General features: G+C 33.2%; 1 protein-coding gene across 2 annotated transcripts in view; it reads left to right on the top strand.

The window, feature by feature from the left end:
* LOC118189843 (1-phosphatidylinositol 4,5-bisphosphate phosphodiesterase classes I and II-like) overlaps positions 1-27,110 on the top strand; it is a 783,373-nt gene that overhangs the window by 523,591 nt on the left and 232,672 nt on the right. For both annotated transcript variants that reach the window (XM_085816200.1, XM_085816205.1), the window contains exons 9-10: positions 24,849-24,995; positions 25,644-25,801. In XM_085816200.1, the coding sequence (XP_085672326.1) occupies positions 24,849-24,995; positions 25,644-25,801 (305 nt within the window). The remainder of the gene's footprint in view (positions 1-24,848; positions 24,996-25,643; positions 25,802-27,110) is intronic.

The raw sequence follows: 27,110 nt of genomic DNA on the forward strand, positions 1-27,110 counted from the left end.
CCTTGTTTTAGCTAGCCCTGATCAAGGAAACACTTCTTGCTTTTCGTTAGAACTAGGAAGCGAAAATAATACAGCGAAAAATTTTAACTGCCAAAAATAAATTCCCGCTGCACTAGTCAACGAACTATTTCAATCAAATAAAAACCTTAATAAAAATTAATTAAATTAAATTAGCACAATTAAAATTTTCCACACTACATCGTCACACGGGCCCAGCACTGGACGTGCTTGTATGGGGTTTCCTTGTGTATACATTCCGTTTTAGGCATACTCGGTAATCTGAGGAGACGCTGTTTCATTTCTAACGTGATAATCCCTTAAATGGTATAGCTAAATGTAATGAATTTCTCCCTGCAATTCTAAGCAGTCGCAGTAAAAACTGGTCTGACAAATTTTGTTATCTTTTTGAAATATAGTTAGTTCCCCAGATCACGCTACATCTCATCAGTCAGTGAAGTACGGAGCCTATTAAACCGCAATCCTGTGACATGAACACCCAAATAACTTCTAAAACATTGCAAGCATCCAAAGAAGAGAGGGACAGTGTTCTTCAGAAGTACTCCCTAAATTTGAAATATCTGTGGTTACTTCTTTTGTAGCGCTGATTGCAAGCAGTCGCTTTTATAGGGGTAAGGAAAATATGTTTTGCAGTGAGAACTCAAGGTATTCACTTGTATCTCAAGGGCTAACCATATGTTAAGCGTTTGAGGACATACTCGGAAGAATCACTCGTGATGATTTTTCTCATCCCAAGGTAACTCGAGCGCATCAGGAAGACGATTAGAGCCCCTGGCTGTGCCCTGTTTTCGATGCCTGAGTAACGCCATCTTTTAGAAACGTAATGCACGACTGCATGGCTCCCATGCTGTCCTGACCTTTTATGATACAGAAGGTATTCGACTACTGCCCTGGACAGCACATTCTTCAAAACTCTCACCGATTGAGAAATCTATTTATGGTTGCCGAGAAATTAGCACCCCACCACGCTCGTCACTACTATTAATGAACTCTAGCATTAGAGCTGAAGCCGAATAAAACGAAGTACTCGTGTTTGTCATCTAAGCTTACACTGGTGTGCAAAAATTAAGGACGAGACGGTTTTTTTCAATATAACATTGTACAAAAGCTTTCCAAATCAACACATTTAATACTGTAAGATCCCTAATACGTAAGGACATGAGTAATGTAAGCAACACTTACTAAAAGAGAAATCAGAGGGATAAAAAGAAGCTTTATTGAAAAAGTAGCATGGAGCGCAATGCAACTGAAGGCCGAAACATCCCTGTGATGGGTGTCCAGCAAGAAACATCCGGGCTTTAATAGGGGATATTGTCGCCCCTGACTGCTAGGCAGGTTTTACAGCGTCTGCCCATGCTGAGAATGATGGTGTCAATGAGTTGTTGAGGCATTGCTGCCCATTCGTCTTGCAGCGCCAATCGAAGCTCCGCAATCGTTACTGGTGGTAAGGTACGAGCTGCCAAGCGTCTGCCTAGAAAACTCCATACATGCTCGATGGGATTGAGATCCGGAGATCGTGCGGGCCAATCCATACGTTCAATATCCTCACTCTCTAAGAGCTGTTCGGCAGCTACTGTGCGATGACATGGTGCATTGTCGTCCATGAAAAGGAACTGCGGACCCATAGCGGCTCTAAAAAGACGCACATATGGAAGAAGAATCTCGTTTTGGAAGAGTCAAATTTTTCACAATAACTGTATTTAACTTGAAGGAAGAGGGGTTTTCTTGGCCTTCGGATTTCCGCACCCTCCCGTCAGCAGGAATCCGTTTTAGTTTAAATTTTCTTTCTTCCTTTCCATGCCTTCCTTCTTTTTCCATTGGCATTCAGACTTTTTTTCTGGCTTGCTATTGAACTGTCGACGTTCGCCGGTTGTTTTTGGATACTCAGGTTTCCTTGCCCACTGATTCGATTTGCTTCCGTAGCCGTGTTCTTGCCTTTGCTGTGGTCTTGGCTCACCAAATTGGCTTCGTTGCTCATACTGGCGTCTTCTTTCAATGTCCGCCATTCTTCTACTTTCAAACTGGATTGCTAGCTCAAATAACTTTTCCAGTGTAGTCGGATTCTTTCATTCAATAAAGTCTTGTACTTGGGGAAGTAACCTCGGCAAAATCAATTGGATTATCTCAGGATCCTCACGGCTTCCATACAAGAGTTTAAGGACGTGAATTTTTCTTAAAATAAAGCTTGAGAGATTTTCAATTCGTTGCTGGTATATGCTGAAGAGTTCCGCTTGTAATTTTGAACGATTTCTTACGACAGGGAAGGCTAAGGCAGTCTTAAAATTTTCGTAAGTATAGGTGGGACTTCCCGCTTGACCCAAGAGGTTTCTGCCTATACATTTGAACCAATTAAGCGCTTGGCCCCTCAAAGCGCTGGTAGCTAAGGTGACATTCTGGAATTCATGGACTGGATACAGCATGAAGTGGTCATCCAATTTTGCCAAAAAACTGGTTACCGGTGAGTTTCCATTGAATGTTGCTTCTGGTTTCATCGATGCGCGCATGGTCATCCTTCCAGGGAGGCAGCTGGCATTTCTGGATTCTGAGCCGCTTCTGCAGGCACCACAGGTTCTTCTTGAAACTCGGCCATTGTTATTCTTCTTCGTCGGGCGCCACTATCAGGACTTGCATTCCTCTTCACTTGCTTTGGAAACATGAACTGTCCTGACTCCGAACAGGGAGCTTACTCAAGCTATGTTTAATAAATTGTGAAGTAGACAATACACACAGGAAGGGTATACGAAACCTTTATTTTCTATCTTTACAGAGGTTTCCGGAACTTCGGAATACAGAGACCAACCACTTGTGGTCTGAACGTAAGAATATAAAACTACTAACTAAAACTCTAACTAAAACTAACTTTGGATTAATATACAAGTGCCTAGCGTTAAGATTGGCCGTTATTTAACAAAATTCCTATGTAGTACAGAGAGCTGCTAAAACTACGATACGTTTAAAATTATCAAGAGAACTAAACCTCTGGCCTTGAAGGCAACCAGCAACCGAGTAAAACTACTATGGCAAGCGGCTTGTAATAATTCTTTCCTCTCTCTTGCTTGGCAAAATGCCACAACTTAAGTACTTGGCGTTAGCAAGACAAATTTGCATAAATAAGTTAAAGCTTTTAATTTTGGCCGGAAGTAGAAAATAAGAAGTGATAGTAAAGATTTAAAATAAAATAAACGTTAGTAAAACTTAGGATCCTTACAATATAGCAGCAAATATAGCCATTTTAATTATTCTACTTTTTAAACCACTGTTTGAGTTAGTTTCAATATTAAAGCTTGAGTACTAACTCAGATAACGTAGGCAGGAATGGAAGAATGCAAATTTCTATGCAGTTTCCTTCTACAGAAGAACAATCGAAATGAAAAATGTCTGAATCTATTGCGCTGCGTTAATGAATGTGCAAGATTTCAGCGACAGCTTTTGTATTCTTCCATTTTATTTGATTCGTCTGCGGTCTAATTTTATTCATGTTAACGATTCAAAGCTATGCAAATGAAATGGAAATTTCTATGCAGTTTTTTTTCCGAAGCTTTTAAAATAGGAATTGATTTCGATTTTTCATATTATTTTTTAATGTTTCTGAATTCTTATGGTTAGAATCTGCTAAGAATATATTTGACTGTCTTTTGAAATAAATATTCACTGTGTAATAGTTAGTTGAACTTGGCAGCAAATAACGAAATGTGTGATAAAATTTAAAAACGTTTTATATTGTGTAGGTAAAGCAAAGGTTAAAAGAATGCTTTTCGTCCTATGAATAAATTTATTTCATTGAATTAGGAAAAGAGAAATTTTCCTTAAAATGTTTTTTCATCTTGTATTTGTGCTACAGTCCATATTTTGTCTTTAGTGTTGCAAAAGAGAGTTTTCTATGGAATATAAATGTTTAGAATATGATTTTATTCAGACTAAAAGCGATAAAATATTAAACTCAAAATGTTATTTTTCATGACCGAGTAATCCCTATTTGAAATATAAAAAACAAACCCAATAAGAATCATCATCTAAAGATTTAATTTTGATAGATCACGTTTACTAAGTTGCTAATGTTTTTTTTTAATCATGTATTTTCTGTCAAGATATTTTATTCATGAATATCTCCTTTAATTTGCAGTTAACTTGAGATATAATTTGTTTTTTTTAATTAATTAGAGCTAACAAGAACTTTGTAAATATTATATAAAAATTAGAATTTATTATAACCGCGTCTGTCTCCTCGATAAGATTGGAAATATTTTCTTTAAATTATGTAATTTATTTTGAGAAATTTCGTTGCTTAAAATCTAGAATAAATATTAAATGAGACCTTTCTTGGTGTTCTTATGTACAGTATACTGGGATGCTTATTCGGTGATTCACATAAATATAAGTAATTAGAGTGAGTTATTATGATGCTTATTAACTGAATGACTCTGTATAACACAGGTATATCATAAATTCCATATAGATTTAGTAAATGCTTTGTTTTCATCAATATTATTCTGCGTACTGAAATAAATGTGTAAAACGAAACCTATTCAGCAATTACGCTTTAAGAAACGAAAGCAATTGAAAAAGAATGATAGTAACAAAGAGTAAAATGAGTCTTTAAAAGTATCCGAGTATGAATTTAAAGATAGAAAGTAAAGTTTATTGGAATTTCATGCCATTTTAGTTTTATCATTTTCTTTAAAAAACTGAAAAAGAGTTAGTTAGTTGAACTGTTAAACAGCACGTAATCTTATTCTGTTAAAGGAACTGATTTTTACACTTTTTAAATTCTGTCAAATATTTCTACTTTTGCATTTCACGCAAAGAATTTGTGTGTTGATTTTTCCGCATTACTATAGTTTCAATACATTAACGAAATATAGGGAATATAAAAATATAAAATAAAAGGTGTTGCTAAAGCAGCTTTTAGAACAGTTTAGAAACTCCAGTTGACTATTAAAGTTAGTGGAGATCCTGTCAAACTTGAGCCAGTCGTTGGTAAGTTTAATGGCTTCTGCAAAAATATAGCATTAGAAAATTTGCTATAAATCTATTATTACATGCTGCTTTGGAAACTCATTTTGTTTTCAGAAGCTGTTAGATAAAATAACACATAAAATAAAATGACTTTAGTAAATAAGAAATGGTTATTCCAGTTCTAAGCCATATTTTATTATTATATACAGTTTATGATATTCAAATTAATTCAAATATAGAATCAATTCAAAGTCAGGACAAAAGGTAATTATTCTTTTTTATGATGCCCAGTTCTAAATTTAAAGTAGCTATAACATGAGATTGACGACTTTCGGAATTAGCATATCTGGATGACGACTTTCAAGCATATTCTTTTGCATCTATGCCGGCATATCGAGTTCGAAAATTTACCTTTTAAAAGAAATGCTCTAAATGTCAGAAAGGGGGCTTATAGTGTTTGATTATCAATATTTTACCTATTGCGTTAACGTGATAATGTGTATAATACTAGTTCAGGGTTCGTTTTTAATAGTTTCCACTAATCAGCGTGCCAAATTGAGTTTTCTAAATAACTGTAATACTATACTAAGTGTTACTTTATTTATATTTCAAACTGTCGTTTTCTGAAATGCAATGACTAAAATTATTTCTTTCAGTTTCCTTGCCCGCATATTCAATGCATCATTAGGGTTTTGGGCGGTCTGCCAAATGATTACTTAAAACTCATTTGATCCTTTAGTAAATATGCTGTGTTCATTATCTTATTGAAACACTGTATTTTAATTTACTCTGCAGGATTTGTTACTTTAATAAGTTTCTTACCACTTATTTTAAACATTTTCTGCATCTGTTCATCCTCACTTCATATGTCTTTTGTTAATTTTTTTTTTTTTTCAGTTTAATGTAAAAAAAGATGTAAATTATCTAGTGCGAAGAAATTTTAAGGAACGAATGTAGAAGAATTGACCACTTACATAATTTTCTGTCAACCATGAACGTTGGTTTCTGAGTACCATTAAAGCTAGCGCGGAGACCCCGTCAAAATTTCGTCAATGTTTTCGGTAAACCTTTAAAGAACAGATAGTTCTTTATTTAATTAGATGATCACAGAATGTCTTTTGCATAGTTCTATAATCGATAAATACAAAATTACTGATACAACAAGATAAAAAGAATGCCAATAAATAAAGTAGCATGCTTTTTGAGTAGCTGACAAACAAATTCATTAAAACTTGCTCCAGTCATTTCGTTGGCTAAAAAATCTCTAATGGCATTTAAAACGATTATAAACAGTCTTCTTTATGACCTCGATGCCACATGAATTCGCTTAAATACGAAATCTAATTTGTGTAGCGCTGTTCTTTATTGCGTCATTTTTCAGAATTTCACTGTCGTTTGATGTTTAAAGTATGCGTATTTAGATGTTTGAGTATAATAGCAGGATCTTCTGACTTTGCAAATACTTCACTGCTTCATGGCTCAGCTATTATTCTACTGCTTGTTCTGCAGAAGCTAGGTTCCAAAATTTAATCATTTTCTCAAGATACAAGATAGAAACAGAAGAATAGTAATTAATTTCTATCCTTACAAAAACGAAGCGGTCTAATGAAGAAAGGGCTTTCATAAAATCAAAGAGAAGATCTTATTTGTGTATCGTGGAGTCACCTTATCAATTATTGGTGCTAAATCTTACCATCTAGCAACAAGATTTTTATGCAGAAATGGCCAACAGAAAATTTATTAAATTAAAGTTTTCTGGTATTTAAGTACCAGAAAGCTTATTAATTGTAGTTTCTAAATGAGCACACTGAGTGTAAATTAATTGTTACCGTCTTCCAACTTGCTTATGCATCCTTGCTTGAAAGTTGTTTATCCGTTAACTGGAGTTTTGTACTGAAGAGTTCACATGATAGGCTGTAAATTCTCAATGCATAGCAGTTTTTGTTATTTATTGCACTTTCAGGACATTACACTCTTAGGCGCTTATTTCTAAGTTTGATTTATTCAGTCAAAAATTTTAAGTTGGCGTAATATGAACGTTTCTCTTCGGCTTTTTAAAACTTACAATTCGTGTACAGAATTCAATTATCATCTCTGTCGTAATATTTGACTTGGTTACTAGATAATAATGCGCCCTCTTAACATTTAACTTGCATAGATAACATACGATCAGAAAAGGTTGGTGTATTGAATTATGCCAAAGCACACGAGGGCTATCTGCCTAAGGGGAGGGATGCCTTCATGGAGAACGTTTTAAAGGAAACTGGCTCGTATACACGCTACACATGGGGAAAACCACGAAAACGCCCATGCAGCAGCCCGTTCGCGGGATTCGAACCTCGGAACGAACTACCAGTGTTCAGCGACTTTACCGCTCGGCCGCTGGTGGGCTCGATCAGAAAAGAATACTGAGGAAAGGAATTTGAACAAACATTTACACAATTTGCTCTATTACTATCCGTTTGACAAATATAATTGGAAATTTAGCGGCCATTCATTACCCGTATATCAATAGATTCCCAGAATATTCTATAAGTAATTTATATCGCTTCCTTCAAATATTTAAACAGAACATTAATCTTCATTGTCCATGAATCTAGTTCACTTACTTGCACGGGCAATTCAGTTGAGCACCCTTGTGATTGGGAGCTGAGAAGTGCACACATCACTGCCTAGTTGCACCTTCATCATAAAGGCCTTTATATACACTGAGGGATGATGCAATGCTGGAAGTTTCTGTTGCAAGATAGGATAGCAGTAAAATCGGAGTAGACATCCTCTGTTCCTTCGCGAAGCTAGTAGCAGATATGATGGAGATATATAAATTATCTCCATCATACAACAGTAACATATTTTAATATTTTGAGGATTTTAAGATATACGAGCCATCTTAACTTTTCTGCCTCTTTAGAAGCAGAGTTACAAAGGACACTGGAAAAAAAAATCTGAAATGTTTCAGATTTTAAATTACATCCAAAGGGGCGTTTTTTAACATTTTGTGTGTTACCTTTCTTTATTAAATATCATGTTCCTCGCACTTAAACCATAAGATCCAGTGCAACAGCAATATCGCAAAATAGTTTTAAAACGAGCATATCTTTAGAATTTCCGATACAAAGACTCACGCGCTGGAGATAAAAATGTTTTTTCTGCACAACGTTGCCATTGCTCGCTTTGAAATCCTTGAGTTTGTTAATCAAAAATTCGTCAAAGTTTTAAAAAATAGGAAATCGATCATAAAACAAATTTCAAATTTCAAATTTGGTCTTCCACATGCTCATATTCGTTGGAGGATTACGTTATTCAAAATTCGATGACTCTATGTACCGTTATTTTATGACAATGTGAGAAATATACATACATTTACGCAGATTTTCATTATTTAATTTCTTCATATATAATGCAGGACTCTAACATTTTATGGCAACAGTTTGAAAAGTGAACCGACATTTATCCGTCCGACGCAAAATGCCAAAACGAAACTAATATTCCTTCGGGATTCAAATCCCTTTGGACTAAAAAGAAAAAAGAAAGAAACAAAAAAATGAAGGTTAGTTGGCCGACCTACGAAAACATTACCATGTCATTACCAAAAAAAAATGTCATTTCAGAAAAAGTCCGATTGTGTTTCAAAATATCTATATTAATTAGAATAATGCTATATAAAAATCTAATATGTATCCTAAGTCGCGCTTTCGAGACATGAAAAACGCAAGTTAATTTCAACAATCGGCCCAGTAGAAAAAAGGACAGATATAGAACTGTCCTTTTTTTTCCTCTTAGTGTACATCAGTACAGATCGATACAATTTAATTCAGATTGAGAATTTTGTAAAATGTTTTTACATTTCTAACTTATTTGTAAATATTTGTGCATATTAATTAATTGCTTATCAGATGATGCTTTAAGACTTGTCGGTACTTACGTATTATACCGTCTTAGTTTTAAAACTACCACCAAGCAACGCGACTTAGTACCAGCTAGGAAAAAGCGGACGTCAGAACAAATTTACTACAATTGCGCTTTCGTTTGATGTATGCTCGACTGATTATCTATAATTTTGTTAGGACAAAAGCAAAATTAATTCTGTATAAGCTATTTTTTTATTGACAAAGACATAAACTAATTGTTATTGTTGTATTTGTTTCTTGCATTTTGAAAATAAATTACTTCGAGGGCTACAGAATCAGATTTGTGATGGCACTTCGGTTCATTTATAGATGGAGAGGAATAACATTTGTTGAATTAGGAAAAGAATAGCTGGACATGGCCGACAAAACCATAATTGTAGTAGTTTGTACTCGTAAGCGTTCGTTCTAAACAGAGCTCCCGGAAAGACTAAAGGTATGAATAGTAGCAGTTGACGAAATTCTTTATCTATAAAGCGCAAAACGAATACGAAGCGGGTTGAACATTTCAGCAGTGACTCTTTGGTGAATTTTGCAGAACGTATAAAGTGTATTTAACTGTAAGTGTTGCAAATAGAAATATGGCACAGAATTCCTCAGAAAAGCTTGGCGCAAGTTAGTTTTGTGATTTTCATGGTGCATGACGCCCAACATTCATGGTTCGATGACGCCCAACAATTACCGTCGACAACATAATGCAAAAGTACATGATGTCTAAGCATTATTCCCAAGCATTAATTAGTCAAATATATTTATAACGTTGTAGATTATAAAAACAGACCATCTAGTGTATATTTTGCAGGCTTCTAGTGAATTGATTCTTGATATTGAAGTTATTCGCTAGTATTGATTTGCTCAGTTACGATTCTAAGTTACGATTATATTTAAGATTTCATCATTTTTTTCCTTAATCATTTAGTATGTAAGTGAGAGTAATTATGAAAGGGGTTATTATAAACATATATAACATTAATACTAGGATTTTTTAAGTAAATAAAACTCAATCAGACATAAATAAAAGTAAAGATTTATGTGGGTAAAAAAAGAGCGTTTTTGATTGTAACAGCATTATCACATTTAGTTCTGTTAAAGAGACATTTAAAATTGCCCCTGTCATGATAAATTAGGAAGCGGTTCTTAAGGTAACATAATCAGTATTTTACCTGAAGTATAAATTTATTCGCGTTTCATAGTAAAAAATATAACCATTAACTTATATATCTCCAAGATATGCAAATGAAAGACTGTATAAAGTAGTTAATAAATGTGAGCAAAAATATTTCATACAAAAATATACCTAAATCTAATAACCATAAGAATCTTCCCATATTCATATCTAAAATGAAATAATAACCTAACAAACAACATACATGACAGCACTACTTAAGAAAAAACATGAACTAAACATGAAAGTATAAATAGCAGTAGGAAGGTAACAGAACTAAAATTTCAAATTAACAAAAAATTATTTGTGTTTTTTAAATAGTTAGCACTTAAAAGTGCCATTATTATGGATTGCAATATTTACTAGTAATGCTGATCTCAGTTTCATCACTCCATATAACTTGTGACCACTGATCATCTGTCCAATTAAATGTGTTCCTTTGCCCATTGTAGTCTTTTTTTCTCGTTGCTGAAAATTAAGATAAGCTTTTTTCGTGGAATTCTACTTCTCAGTCCAATATCTGTAATCTTCTCCTGATTGTTCTTAACACCATTCCATGATGTTTCTTAACACCATTTCTTTCGAACATATGTTAATGTATTTACTTATTGTTAGTTTCTACATTTTAGAATAGTGGTAGATTACAATGATTATTTAATGCACTTTTTAGAATCAATAACTCTCCTTTTGTTACTCTACAGAAATAATTGAAATAATATAGGATACGATAGTAAGCTAAGTACGTTAAAGTAAGCTCTTCTTTAAATAGCACACGATGAAACTATTTTTTCTATTTGTTATGAATTTCTTTGTTATCACAAGCACATAAAAAGTAAGCGAAGAAAATAGAATATACTTAAATTTATTAAAAAATAAAACCTAATTTCGAACATTCATTTATTGAGATAATTTAATAAACATACATATAACGGCAATAGAATATATACTGGTTTGAGCGGCGTAAAAATATGTAGACATTTTTAATGCAGATGTTTTATTATTATACATAGATGAAAGAAGAATATTATACATAATTTTTTATTATACACAGTTTTTCTTGCGTTCGTATGACACATCGTTGGAAATCAAACACAAATGATAAGACAAGTGTAGTTCCAGCAGCGTGATCCTGGTGAAACAGCATTTGAACTTTTACACAGGCTATTAAAGACTACCAGGTTTTTCTTTAAACACTAAAAATGTCAATTATATTTTATTTTTAGATTTGCGTTATTTAAACATTTTATTGCTTCATTGATTACTCGAATCAACTAGAGCATTCTGTACTATTTTTACTAATATAAATATTTGCAAATGTTTAAAATATCTTCACCAGTTAACTATTCACCGGTTAAACTATATTTCCTAGCAGCGTATTCTGAGAAATTAATTAAATTATCGAAACTGTAACTACCACTTATTAGCAAGCTATCGCCATTTATAACTCTCTGTTGTAGTGTATGGTGTATTTAATTATGGCAAAGCACACGAGGGCTATCTGCCTAAGGGAAGGGATGCCTGCGTGGAGGACTTTCAAAGGAAAACTGGCTCGTATACACGTTACACATGGGGAATACCACGAAAACGCCCATGCAGCCAGCCCGTTCGCGGGATTCGAACCTCGGACCGAACTAACAGTGTTCAGCGACTTTACCGCTCGGCCTCTGGTGGGCCTCTCTGTTGAAGAAAAGATATATTATTGCCATTGCCTAAAAAATAGTGCGACTACATCCAAAGAGGTAAATTGTGAGTTATTTGTGCTGTGAAATGAGAAAATATTTTTTATACACTAAAAAAGATATGCAAATTAAAGTTTTTTAATTTATCAAGCTACACGCAAGTCGAAACCTGCCAGAAGTTTTATCATTTTATTTTACTATTAAGAAAACGAATCGGTAACATCTTATTGATCCAGAAACTGTAGGATGGTGATCTACAGTATGCTTAATATGCGTGATTAAATCATTGGTAATCCTTATAGCGGTATCTAATATTACTGCAAGGATTAATAATGAATCAAGTTAAAGTATTCATTAACATACTTCCTTTGTAAAACAGCCTTCGCATGCTTTGTCGTAATTAATTACTACTTGTCTCTAATTTACGGTTGGTTGTTTAACTTTAGAAACATGGTTTATCTTAGAAATGCCACGAACATTTCAAATAAATAATTACGATTAGACTACATTTAAATCATTTTATAGCTATTGTATGTGCACGCAAATAATGTGTTAGAAAAGAGTTACTCCGAGCGGTTTTGTCGGATAAATATATTATATGCAAATGTTTATCTTTTAATAAATAAATTTATGTTCGTTAAAATTCCTTCGTCCCTTCATAAGTACTACTATTCGTCAAGATTTAAAGTTGCAATCTATTTTTAAAATTACTGATAACTTGAAATGATTTAGGAGAGCAAAATAAACTTTTAAGCAGACTACTTTAACGGTAGGTCATCAATTGATTACTGGTTGGCCTTTTTAAATTAAGTTTCAGCTATTAGTAATAAAGGTGTAATAAAATAAATTAGTTGTAATTCCTAACCGAAAGCATATGAAATAACGAATAACATAAAAATATGACAAGAATATAGGTGCCCTCCGATTTTCAAGAATGCTGTGTTTTGAAGCTTTTAATTTGATATGAAAACCTTTATTTCCATCATTCAATACATTTTTTTCGCTTTACTTACTAATGCTCGCTGAATTTAATTGTAATTGTTACATATATTTTCCATACTTCTGACCGACAAAATATGTTATTTAGCTTTCACATGCGTTCGGAAGTAATAATTATCGCGTATTTTATGTTAAAATATGTTCAGATAATGACAATTTGGTGGACCAGCAGTCAAGGAAACTAAATTGTTTGTGCCTTTAGTGAGACAGAAATCATAGGCTTTAAAATGCTATTGTAACAGCTTTAAATAATATTAAAATCTTGTAGTTTAAATAATTTAAATAGATGAACATTAAGGTATTTGTGAATGGCAATATTTGAAACCAGACTCGAGTGCCTCGTGCGACTCTCGCACGAAGAATGTAATTTATTTTTAAATGATAGAATATGTTTTCTCTGTTTGTTTGTATGTCGCCATTTTTTTGAGTGTTAAATAAAATTTTAACACTGTGTTCCATCATTGGAGTTGCTTCATTTCGCCAAAGAAGTATTACAGTCTTAATTATTTTGGAGGCACCGGCGAGATTCAAACTCGCGATCTCCTAACGGAGGTTGTAACAGCTTTAAATAATATTAAAATCTTGTAGTTTAAATAATTTAAATAGATGAACATTAAGGTATTTGTGAATGGCAATATTTGAAACCAGACTCTAGTGCCTCGTGCAACTCTCGCACGAAGAATGTAATTTATTTTTAAATGATAGAATATGTTTTCTCTGTTTGTTTGTATGTCGCCATTTTTTTGAGTGTTAAATAAAAGTTATTGCTGTGTTCCATCATTGGAGTTGCTTCATTTCGCCAAAGAAGTATTACACTATTTGTCCGTATTTTTATGCCACGACTGCAAGACCCAGGTGATCAGATTCCTGTGGTGAGGAATAATCTTCTACGTCATTTTAATTCATACATCGAACCCATTTGATGACTCTACAGTGGTGGCCAAAGTTGAGGACACTTTTGGAAATTTTTATGTTTTTGAACTTTGTATGCATATAGAAAACGTTACGTTTCACAAAATGCAAACTTCTATATATCATTTCAAAGAGAATTAATTACTGAATTCAATAGAAAACACAAAATTCAATTATTTGCAATATAAAAAAGTTTAAAGATAATAGTTATCGATATGCATTAGATAGTGATGATTGCAGTGAGTTATGTACCCTTTTATTTTTGATTACAGCTTCACATCGACGTTTCATTGAGCTAACAAGAGTTTTTAGCTCTTCTTTCGTTATTACATGATGCGAGGAAACACTTATAGCCTCAATTAGTTCCCTTTTATTTGATGAGCGCTTCATTCGGACAAGAGGTTTCAAACGGTGCCACAAATTTTCGATAGTATTCAGGTCAGGACTGTTTCCTGGCCATGACAACAATTTAATGCTCTTTGTACGAAACCACTCTTTCGATATTTTGGCCGTGTGGCAAGGAGCAGAATCCTGCTGAAAAATAAACGAAGCATTGTTGGGAAAGAGATCTCTGATGGAAGGTAGAAGTTTTGGTTCTAGAATAGTGTCAATGTGTTCTCTGGCAGTGTCCCATCGATGACACGAAGGCGACCGATACCATCTGCTGACATGCATGACCAAATCATAACACTAACTGGGTTCTTCACAGTTGCTTGAATGCAGTCCGGATGTAGCTCTTCTTCTATTCTACGTCTTATATATTTTCGCCCATCACTACCGAATAACGATATCTCAGTTTCATCACTCCATATAACTTGTGACCACTGATCATCTGTCCAATTAATGTGTTCCTTTGCCCATTGTAGTCTTCTTTCTCGTTGCTGAAAATTAAGATAAGCTTTTTTCGTGGAATTCTACCTCTCAGTGCAACATCTGTTAATCTTCTCCTGATTGTTCTTGAACTGACAGAAACACCAGCATCATTCAGATCACTTCTGATGACATTTTTTTATCTTGGAGACACAGTCCTTTTATTCTTCTGTCATCAATAGATGTGGTGCACCTTTTTCGGCCTTTTCCTTCTTTGTTTTTTATTGAATTTGTCTCCTGATATCGTAAACAAAACTTTCGGACTCCAGATGTAGTCACTGAACCACCCACCTGTCTTGCAATTTTAGCATAGGAAAGACCACTTTCTCGTAACACAATAATATTACATCTCTTTCTAGGTGTCCAATCTACTCTTTTATTTGATGTCATTGCTTCTTGACTAAATATTAAAAAATTTTTCAAAAATTCCTACTTGAAATTGCAGTGTATAAGAAACAGGTCCTCCTTCTACAGAACAAAGCAAAATAATGAATTGTTTTAAGTGTAAACATGATGTCAGCTTCTACTAGCTGTTACTAACATTTGATTGGTTCTCAGAACAAGAACAGTGATTGACCAGAAAAGCTAGGCATCACAAACCACTTCATAACTGTATTTTTTATTTATATTAAAGTACATATAACTTTTTTGTATTGCAAATAATTGAATTTTGTGTTTTGTATTGAATTCTGTAATAAATTCTCTTTAAAGTGATATATACAAGTTTGCATTTTGCGAAATGTAATATTTTCTATTAGCATACAAAGTTCAAAAACATAAAATTTCCAAAAGTGTCCACAATTTTTTCCACCACTGTAAATTTTCTGTGTCATAGCAAACGTTATTAAGCTTTTTGTACTAGGACGAAAAGGTGAACTCAGCTTGTAGAGACATTAGGTATTTGGAAGCAGAGAGATGAAAAATGAGCAACGATCTCGCCGGGAATCCAACCACGGACCACTGGAATACGAGCCCAGCGTGCAGACCACTATACCACGAAGGCTTGCTTCGAAGGCGGGAAAACTACCTTACATATTCTCCCTTCTAAAGGGCAACTGGGGTTTTTAGGGGACCCAATCGCCAAATCCTGCGTGCGGAGGATCATCATCCACCACCCTTTTTACTTCGAGCGCCACTGTAGAATCATTAGGTTATTTCGAAACATGACAGATGAAAAATGAACGGCGCCCTCACCGGGAATCAAACAACGGACCTCTGGAATACGCGCCCAGCATGCAAGCTACTACACTACGAAGGCGGGAGAAATACCTTATAAGCCTTCTTTGGCATTAAATTGTTAGATGAACATCCTAATCACTTCTTCCCTGAACACTCACAGGTATACGATTATTTCTGGCAAATATATTTGCAGCTATGGGGGGGGCGAAGTCGAATTAGAACCCCATGCCTATAGTGAAGTAAACTGTTAATGCCTGTCTCTAACACCTTGCTGAAATTTCTTTGAAATTCATATGTGTATATTTTCTTCCCTCTGATATTAGCTTGATTTAAATTACATAATTGTGGTATAAAATGGAAAACAATATTGTATTACTCAATTTTGAGCGCTCTAATATTACAGTGGCTTTTCGTTAACTTTAGCAGATCCACTGATCAATCTATTGCTAAAATTTCAAATAAGAAACTATGACTTAAAAATTGCAGTTGTAGTTCAAAGAGGTTCCTTACCTAATAGTTTGAAGGAAAATTTAATATTTAATTGTAACATACCCATGCATAAATTCATCTTTAAATCTTATTATTTGGTAATTTTTAATTGAAAATACCTAGAATAAATCAAACATTGTAAAGGTTTGTCTATAAATAAATCTAATGAGACAACGCTTTCATGCTTAGTTAAGCCAAGCTGCTTATTACATTGAGCTACTAAAATCGGAACCCAAATGTGGATAATTTTGGTTTTCGGTGATACTGGAGAGACTCTTGTAAGACTGGATTTTGATGCGCCATCAGGCTACTTTTTCCAGTGACCTACTGAAACCAAAATTTCATTTCGGATAATTTCTATTTCATCTTGTAAAACTGTTCTAAAGAACTCTAATATTCCTCCAGTCGCGCTATCATGATGTAAACGGTTAGCTGAAATAGAGTAAATGTTTGCCGAATTTACTGACATTTAAACATATTCTTTGATTCTGCATAACGTCTTTAGAGAAAATGATTATAAATTATTTTTTAAATTGTGCTAAGCCTTTTACGTGAATTATCCTCATTCTCTCCAGAGTAATAATAGAAGAAATTGAATATATTGCATTACTTAAGAGATGAAATCTTTTCAATAAACACAAACGTTAAGATTTCATTGCAGATAATTTATCCAGGACAGCCACTGGAAATTCAGAGTTGAAATTTCCGTGAGAGCACAGTTGATGATGCCATGATGATTGCCGTGAGCTATCAGAAACAGTGTGTTATCAAATTTGTAGCGTACAATTTTTAGTTAAGATAAATGAAGGTTTATCTGTATGGGCAACCTTTTCATTAGAATCATCAATTAAATTTAGTGTAGATAAAATAGTCCTCTTTCAGGCTAGATCTCTCAATCAAAACTCTAAAAATGTTTTCCGGTAACTTTCATTCAACAACAATGGCATAACTCGAATAGCTGGAGTTGCATTTATGTTACAACTGTGACATACTAAATCGAATTTAGGAAATTGGGAAAGCAAGCCATAAAAATAATATATTTAGAATGAAATAAAATTAAGGAATGCAAACAATAAAGGTGTTACCTACAGAATTCTTTTCTTCCTTCTACAACTTTTTATAAGGCAGTGTTTTTTTAATTCATTTTTGATACCACTGTTAACTGAAACTGGTAAGCGATATTCTTATCCTTTGACTTGCTTATTGATGGATTCCTTCCCAACCCAAACCATTCTTATTTCCCGAATCGTGTTTCAAATTATAGGGAGCAATTCATCAGCGTAGTCTTGAGCAGATGATTAATCAAGCTCTAATCCCTTTGTCTGGGGTGCGTTATTAATGGCACAAGTTGGCAAGGAAAAGCGTATTTGAAGGTTAGCGAATTGAAATGGATATCTTCTTCTGCGTTGTAACGAAAATAAATATTTCAAATGCATAGAAAGTAAGAAGACGGATGAAACTCAACTTTAATAAAAGTGCTTTTTAAAATCATGCTTTAGTTCTAGATGTTCTCTGACGTTTGCATAAAATGAAAATCTTCCATCGCCATATTTCATGTCATGCATTAAGGTTGTATTTTTGATCAGGACAAGGAATTTATTTTTAATTATAATTTTTTATAAATAACATATTATCATTTTTCCCTTTTATCATTTAGTGATTAAATTCCTTGACACTGTGCCTGAATAAAAATTTCCTATTCACATTAAAAGTAAACACATGTACTGCAGTTTTGCGATTTGAGACACTGCCAAGTAGATGCATTTCCAAGACCTTTTATTAATGAATGTTTTATATGAAGAAGACATCCCATATGCAGTAATAAATTACTCTACTCGACAAAAATGGGAATTATAAAGTTTACAATTTATCAAAAAATGTTGTCTGTGTTCAAATTTAACAAATAAGGGCTTTCTCATAAAATTAAGATTTAAGTTCAACCCAGATGTCTGAAGTTATTTGAGTTTTTTTAGTATGTTCTAAAGTATCTAGGGTCTAGTTCCATGCTTTAGACATGCTTGAAAAGCTGGAGTTACATTCAAATAAACATGCTTTAACGATTTGAATTTGGGTAAAATATTCCATGACAATATATTTAAAGTCGTGTACGATTCTTAACTATACGATGGCCATAAACACATGCGAACATTACTATATGTATTCTGTAGCACTTTAATTAACATATAAAATTTATATCAAGATTATTCTTGGTCACTGTTCGAAGCATTTTAGGATGCTTTGGGTCATATTTTATTCTTGATTTTCGGTGAAATATAATACCCGACAATTTTCAGGATTACAGTACTTCTTTACTTCGTACGAGGAACTAAAAAAAGGTGACTTTCTTTTTTTAAAAAAAAAAAAAGTTATTTTGTTAAACAAGCCCTTTCTTTTTTCTTATTTTTCTGTGAGTTAAGTGATCTTTGATTAATTTTGTCTCATATTTAATATTTATACTCTTGGTACTATCGAGTACTGTCTGTTACTTTAAAATAGGTGCATCCTTCTCATTTGCAATCGTAACTCGGGTCGTGATCACCGAACACAAGAATTAAGAAATTTTAGAAAATTAGGGGACTTTATCATCTTCCACATGTCTCTAATGTCTATTTATGGAGCAAGTTGGAAGGGCTAATAAATTACGAATTACATAAAACACCATAATAAAGCATTTATGTACGAGTTTATTGAGTCAGCTTTTATAAAAACAGCATCTATTTCTAGTTTTTAGATTTGACCCGGCTGTAGGGAATAATTTTTTCAAAGTATCTCCTAACCTTACTTTAATTTACTAAACTATTATGCAAACTAAAATAAATAAATAAAATAAAATTAATCATTTATAAAAACGAAGACGATGAAAATCAATATTATCCACTGCTATTGCTAGAAAATCAATAAATGACTTTTAAACGTATTTCTTACCAAAATAAGAAGTAAAATAAAGGAGAAAAAATTATGATTTGGGTAAATATTGAATGCTGAGAATGATGAGATTTGCAGACACTATATATGATGTAAAAAGATAATTTTGATTATTAGCTGCAGTAAAGTATAATAATGTTGTTAGCATATTAAAATAATATGGAGGTAATACATACAGCGTAAATATATTTAATATCAAACAAAGTTTGGTTAAAGGGTAGAGAAAATGAATTTATTCTCCTACATATTACAGTCTAAGTAAAATTAATAACTATAAGTTCATTATTTTAAAATAACATTTATCAACATATAAGCTCTCTATCAGCTTCCCCTGAAGACTTCTGTAGTAAAATAAAAAATGTTTTGAACTTTGTTTTCACTTCGTAAATTTCGCATACAGAAAATGTTTCAATGTTTAAATATTTTGTCAGTCTGTAAAACCATGAATTTCTTTTTTCATTAATCTAAGAGTGTTTACTTTATATTTTATGACGGATAATTTTGACACTGTAATTAAAACTTAAACCTAAAATAACACGGAAGTAGAACTTTTTTGTTCCCTTAACAAGAATAACAAACTTTTTCCAGATGTACTTCAGAGGATAAAGATTAATATGTTCTCAATTTGATGATGGTGATTTGGGATAATAAATATTGTTATAAATTAATTTTGATCAGTTTGATTTTTAATATCAGGGCATATTATTTGATGCCTTGCCTCCTTTCTTTCATAGCACAAATTAAATTAAAGTACCTATTTATTTAATCACTCTCTCGATCTAATTTGCATAATAGAACTAATTCAGTCAGCCTTTAGGGCTATTTAGAGCTAAGAAGGCTAAACATACTGTAAGTTAAAAAAGTATAACAATAATTAAGGAATTTATTAGATTAAAAACGCATTAAAATTAAAACTTAAACACAAACATTATGATCATGTGCAGTTTTATTAAAATTTCTTTATATCTTCCTATACTTACATAAACTTATTAGCGAAAACTGCGCGTCAGTTTCAAAACGGCCAAGTCCCACATCCAGAGGTTAGCCTTCATAATTCTAGCTACTTCTAACTACTTCAACTGGTATGAAGTTATCGTATTTTTATCTACTAGGCAAAGTGATAATAAAACTGGTGAAGCCGCAAACGCTTCCAAGAAATCTTGACTAATCCCTTTTTACTTAGCAATTAAAATTCCATAAAAGAAGTAGTAAATATACATTATGAAATGGCGGTATATATTATAAAAGTAATCATTATTTTACTGTCTATAAATAAGTCAATTAATCAACTTCAGAGCAGACGGCGATTTTTCTACAGTTCTGAGGGTTAAACTTTCAGAACAACATATTAAACAAGGGCGTAAAGAGATAATACATCTTTTCAAGTAAAAAACATACGCCTATTATGGAAATTGCAAACAACTTAAATATTAAACCTTTGGTTATAAGTGTGTTAAATTATTCCATAAAATACCTCTCAGTTTCTCTATTGAAAGATTAACAAAAGTCTTTCTCTCTCTCTGTCTCTCTCTCTCTATATATAGTATATATGAAACGCATAATCGCAGTGCAATGTAAAAGTACAGATAATATTTTACTAAATATTATTTTTAATTACTTAAATCTTAATTTCTTAATTAAATTAATGAAGAAACTACTACACAAGGTACAATCAAATAAACTCGGGGATTTTTATATTCTGCTTTTGTAAAGAATTCAACGTAAGCATGACTCGTTGGATATACACTCATGTTTGAGCTTATCGACTGCAGAGCGTCACTCTCTGTCACCCTATTAGTTGCAGTTGACATGTCGGAGCTGAAGCTTCACAACAGCGCTGCGTGACGAATTGTTATTAGATTTTTGATTAACAAAGATATCACTCTTTCTTAGTTTTATTCGAGTCTTAAAAATTATTTTGGAGCAGTTTTTTCTATTTTATAATGTACCACCGATGTAAGGTTTTTACAGACGTTTGAAAGAGAGTTGAAAATGAATCACATAACCGAAAACCTGAAATGACTGCTATACATGCGTTAATTCATGTCGACTGAGAAGCATTACAGCCGAGAATTCGATAAGTGTGGTGGTAGCATAGAAACGTTAGTTAAAGATCATCCATTTTTTGCAGAAATAAATTCTGTAAATATTATGAAGTCTAACCTCTGTATGTTTTTCCGGTCCCTATACTTAAGACACTTTTGCACTCGTTATAAGAAATAAAAGATAAAATATATCACACCTGTACGGCAAGAATTAACTAAGATATTTGTTATTAAAATCAAAGATCGTATTCAAGAGTCGTGCACAAACTGAAGAGCGAAATGTTTGCATTTGTACGTACCTAGAAATAAAATGAAAGTTTAGGAAAAGATTTATGATTTTTCGGAGATAAAGTGACTTCTATATATACCATTGTGAAAAGTATTTATCAATGTAACTATTTTCGAATTAGATATCTTTTCCAGTAAATTTGACAGGGTTCCTGTACTAGAAAACACTAGAAGTCTTCAGTATTGTCACTTAGCCAATTAGTTATATCCTTTCACTAATTAGAAATGACAAACATTTATATTTTAATGAGCTTTTTGAACGATGATCAGACTATTTATTATTTTGATGCAATAGAACTTTAAGAAAATATAATAACGTGTTTTTAGACTTACGAATTACTTGTGGAGAAATTGCTTCGGCATACAAAATGTAACAAATAAATAAATTAAAGCTACTGATTAATCAAAAAAGAATATAATTTAATGGCATATAAAGGGCAAAGAAACAACCTCGAACTACTCAGATTTATTCACTAACTTTTGCCCTCAAAGGAATATAAAACATGACATCCAAATCGCAAATTTTGAAACTAAATATGTCTTTCAACTTTTTATATTATATACGTCAAACTTTTTATGTTATATACGTTATAATGGTTGCAAAACTTTCCTAAATATAAGGCGCTCCAAAAGGTGTTGTAGAGACATTAGGTTATTTCGAAGCAGAAGAGATGAAAAATGAGCACTGCCCTTGTCAAGACTCGAACCTCGGACCTCTCGATTACGCGTCGAAGTGCTGACCATTACACCACGAAGACTTGCTAAGAAGGCGAAAGAAATATCTTATATACCCCCCCCTTTTAAAAGGCGACTGGAATTAGGGGACCCAATCGCCAAATCCTGGTGATGAAGAATCATCATTCACCATCTTTTAGTTCGGGCGCCACTGTAGAGATATTAGCTATTTTTTGAAAGTAGGAAACATGAAAAATGAGCAACGCCTTTGCCGTGATTCGAACCACGGGCCTCTCGAATACGCGCCGAGCGTGCTGACCAATACACTACGAAAGCATGCTAAGAAGGCGGGAGAAATACCTTTAGTATAAAAAATTAGATATCGCAATTTTTAAAGAACTGATTTCTTTAAGTTTTAAAATGCCCAAACATCAATATTTACATCATTTTAAACACTTTTGTAACTCGAACTCTATATCTACAATCAGTAATTCCGAAAATAAAGGACACGCAAGGCCTTTTAAGAGCAGAGTGTATGTATATAACTTACAAATAAAATCAACTAACAAGAAAACGTTTCGCCTTCAAATGCAAAGAAATTTACAGGAATTCTAAAACAAACAAGCAAAGTAACAGGGAGGGAAATGCATCCATCATTTTGCGAATGATAACAACCTCAAAATTATCACCTATAAAAGGGAGTACTTACCCGCAATATTTTATACTTAGATCGGCAAACGCAATGTATCTATGAAGTTTAAAGCATTCTGTCGTCAGTGATTCTTATGTTACATACCATCTAGAACTCTATGTACGACTGTTCGAGAATTCTAGCTAGTTTATATTCCCAAAGTAAAAACTATATCATGAAGCCGTGACATGTTGTTGCATTTTATTCGGTGGTGTTTTATCTTTTTAGGGAATTGTTTGTTGCTTTTGAACTGACTATTGAACAAAACGCTTGACAATGCGCACTGGAACTGTGCCGTCGTCTGAGTCGTCTTTTATGCCGTCTTCACCACTAATACCTGTTTCACAGCGTGAGGATTAGAAGCTATTTCCCTAATCATGCACTCCCAAATACTATTTGTTTGAAGTGGAACGTGCTTCTCTTCCATACCGCATTACTCAAGCAATGGTCACTGTATGACACGCATGCCTCCTGTTAGGTTTTTCTCAACTCTCAACCTTATTTAATTTACTGATACCTTAGATTTTTCAGTTGTTTTTGGAAATATTGTTGATGCGTACTCCACTTCTTTTGTATGTTGTGGACAGTTGCGAAACGCTATAGTTTTTTGCTCATGTGCTTGGTCACACCTGAAAATTCATGACGACTGTCCTTGGGAAGTCCAATAATTTTCCTTAACTATATGGTAAAATCTCGTTTTGCATGAAGCAAAAAATCCGTATTTTATAAGCCGAATCGTTAAATTTACCTCTAATTAAAAAAAAGTTCGAAGATAAACCATGGATAGCCTATCTTTCATCGATAATATGCTTATCGGTTTGGAGGTGTGACAGCAGCTAAAATGAAAACAGTACTTGCTACTCAAAATTTTTATTACCGGTCAAAAGTAACATCTTACTGTGTTCAGCACCTCTTATTTAGTATAACTATGGTTACCACTAGAGTAGATACCTTCACTACTGGTATCAGTATCACTGGTAGCGGTACTGATACTAGTATTACCGACAGCATGCTATCCTCAGAGTTTGCTTATACAAACCTATATGTAATTATTTGCATGTATACGCCGAGTCCCTGATTTTAATCTGCCTTTTATCGAAAAGAGTGCGGTTTATACACGACCATTAGTATACGCACAACATTTCAAGCTAAATCGCAAGTTTACTTTGTGAACTACTAAAACAATTTTAATAGAAATTTATTCAAGCATCTTATTAAAAGCACTTAATTTACCTAAAGAATTAAACCCATATTAAAATATACTGGAGTTTAGTCAGCATATCTCACTTGACTGAGAAAGGAATTCGTTTCAACTAACTGCATTAGTGCTGAAATTGTATCAGTTCATTTCCTTAATTTTCTGAAAATGTCTTCACAGCTGGCATGTGCCTACCGAGCAAATAAAACCTCAGAACTTCGTTAAGAGCTGAATCTAATATAAACTTTTTCGTAAATCTTGACTTTTTAAATAAATTTTCAAAATCATTTTTAACCCTCTTTCTTCATAAAATACATTAACGCAACATTCATTGTATAATGAGGACTATATTTTAAACCTTCGAAATGTTTTTTCTTTGTTGGCAACACGCAAACGTTTTGTTTCCTTTCAATCTGACGTTGCTTTCATTAATCCTGTACCTCTGACAGGCAACAAAATACGATGTCATCTAAGCAAATAAAATATATTTTCTTTTAATCTCTACAGTATAATGACAGGGTTTTATTATTAAAAAAACAGCTAAATCTCCCCTTTAGTAGCAAGAGCTTGGTAACTTATTTTTCACCTTCTAATCTGTACAAAATTTGAAGAAACTTATCTGTGGCAGCCTCTGGCAATATCTTTCTAAATTTTGGATTGCATCAGCAAAGAAGGTGTCAACTTTTTACCAAATGTATTACTGATACCGACTCAAATCTAGGGGACATTCTTTGAACTATGGAATATGTACTCAAAGGTCTGCTTGTAGTCGTGTAAGTAAGATATAATAATATAAGTTAAGAATTCGTTGAAGTGTCTTAGTGATTGACTTTGTGCAATCTTTCTTTCAGGTTTACTTTCTGAGGTTGGGTTTCTTCGCTATTTAATGGGAGAAGACAACCCGATCGTCTCACTGGAGAAGTTGGACATTAATCTAAATATGGAGCAGCCGCTTAGTCATTATTTCATCAATTCATCCCATAACACTTACCTCAGTGGTACGTAATACATTATTTATTATTAATACATTATTTATTATTTTCTTTTTCATTTTGTGTGTAATAAAAAAATGTGCATTTATTGAATTACGTTCAAAACTATTATATCATTAAAATAGTTCTTGCTATTTACACACTTTTAAATTGTTGATTACTTATATAATCACTTAAGAGTATTTTAAATCATTCGCCTATAATAGAATTTTCAGTTACCTTATTCTTAATCATTATTTTAAGTTTTGAATATCGTCGATTTGATAAATTTTTTCACATACTTAGGCTTTGCTTTTACAGTGAATTTTTTTAAATCCATTTAAGTCTGTAATATAAACTAATTTAAAAAGGTTATTTTTAATTATTATTTTCTATTTTCGCGACGAAATCAATACTTTTATGAATTTGTGGTTAAATGACTTAATTTCAAGCTACATCATGCACTTACCTTACATTGCAAATTATCTAGCTGTTTTATGCATTATCATTGGATTATAATAATTATTTTGAAAAGAAGAAAGAAGCATTTTCTATTCATAAAATATAGTAAATTCTAACTGTAAATTCATATAATTATCATAAATTAAGGACTCCATTTTTTAATTGAAAGAAGTTATTCAGTCATTAAATGAAATTTTTTATGTCTTTCTATAGGCCATCAGTTAACAGGCAAATCCTCCGTAGAGATGTACAGACAGACATTACTCACCGGTTGCAGGTGCGTTGAACTCGATTGTTGGAACGGAAGAAATTCAGACGAAGAGCCCATTATCACTCATGGATATACAGTGGTGTCCGAGATCCTGCTCAAAGTATGTATAAAATGAGCTTACAGAAGTCACTGCAAATTTCGACCGAACCAAACTTCAAAATTTTCTAAAACGACCACGCTGCATTCAGTGCTCACTATTAAAATTTGGTTGGTAGCTTTGTGCTATTAATTAAATGTAGTAGCAGTTTTCAGCGACTAACTGAACCCGAACACGGTGACGGACGATTTTCTAGCTTGTAGCCCGTTAAATAAACATTATATTCTCTTCTTGGCTGGAGTAATAAACATTTCCTGTTGGAAAGGTATTATTCAGACTGAAGCCGACTCTAGTCTGAATAGTGCCTTTCTTAGTGCTTGATAGTATAAATACACATTCCTGTAATGTATGGTAGCTTCTTTCATGTGTTTAAAGTGAATGGATGATAGATATGTGCTATGGGAACACTATTAAAAATCTTTACCATTTCTCGCGTGCCCTGATCGGGAAGAAATGGTCCTGTAAATAGTGCAATTAATCTTTAGGTACGATAACTTATATCGAGAACTATCAATAAATAAAATGATAAATAAGTTATTAATGAGATATTATTAGGCCGTTCCGGCCATCCACATCCTACACGCTTAGCTTCTCACTACTGTCACTGACTACCGTTGCACAGACATCGCCTTCTAGTAGAATGGCATGAGGAATATGTAACGGAGTTTGAATGTCAAATTCATGCTTTCATACATCCGTTTTCATTCAAAGATAATAGGTAATAGGATAGAAAGTTACGTTCATCTCAATGAATAAAAATTTACAGCTCATCTCGTAATCATTATTTCACTCAGTACGTTGGCAGCAAATTAAAATTTACATGCAAACGTGGTAATATATGCTGAGACACCATGTGTATGCATATATATATATATATATATATATATATATGTGTGTGTGTGTGTGTGTGTGTGTGTGTGTGTGTGTGTGTGGGTGGGTGGGTCAGAATAATGTCTTCGAACGCCGTATTGCAAAGAGGTCTATGACTATGGTATTTAAGTTAAACAAAGTGTAATTTTTAAACACAGAGGGGGCAGAAAGTATAATTTACGATACAGCCATGCACTGAACGCCAGTTTTTACTACGGTACATCCTCAATATGCCAACTAAATTCGTGAAAAAGCAGTCTGAATGTTTTATAGATGCCAGATATTATTACAGGATATTTAGTGGTAAGAGGCTGTGAAGGCGACATCCACTTATTACTGATCGTGAATATCCCATAACTTACACGCGTTTTCCGCTATCTGTTCACTGAAGATATTCTAATTATATCCCACCTTATATGTCAGCGTTTATCTACTTTCAATG

This window comes from Stegodyphus dumicola, chromosome 1 (assembly GCF_044657685.1).
Source record: "Stegodyphus dumicola isolate Sdum_Otavi_A_Nest chromosome 1, ASM4465768v1".
NCBI lineage: Eukaryota > Metazoa > Arthropoda > Arachnida > Araneae > Eresidae > Stegodyphus > Stegodyphus dumicola.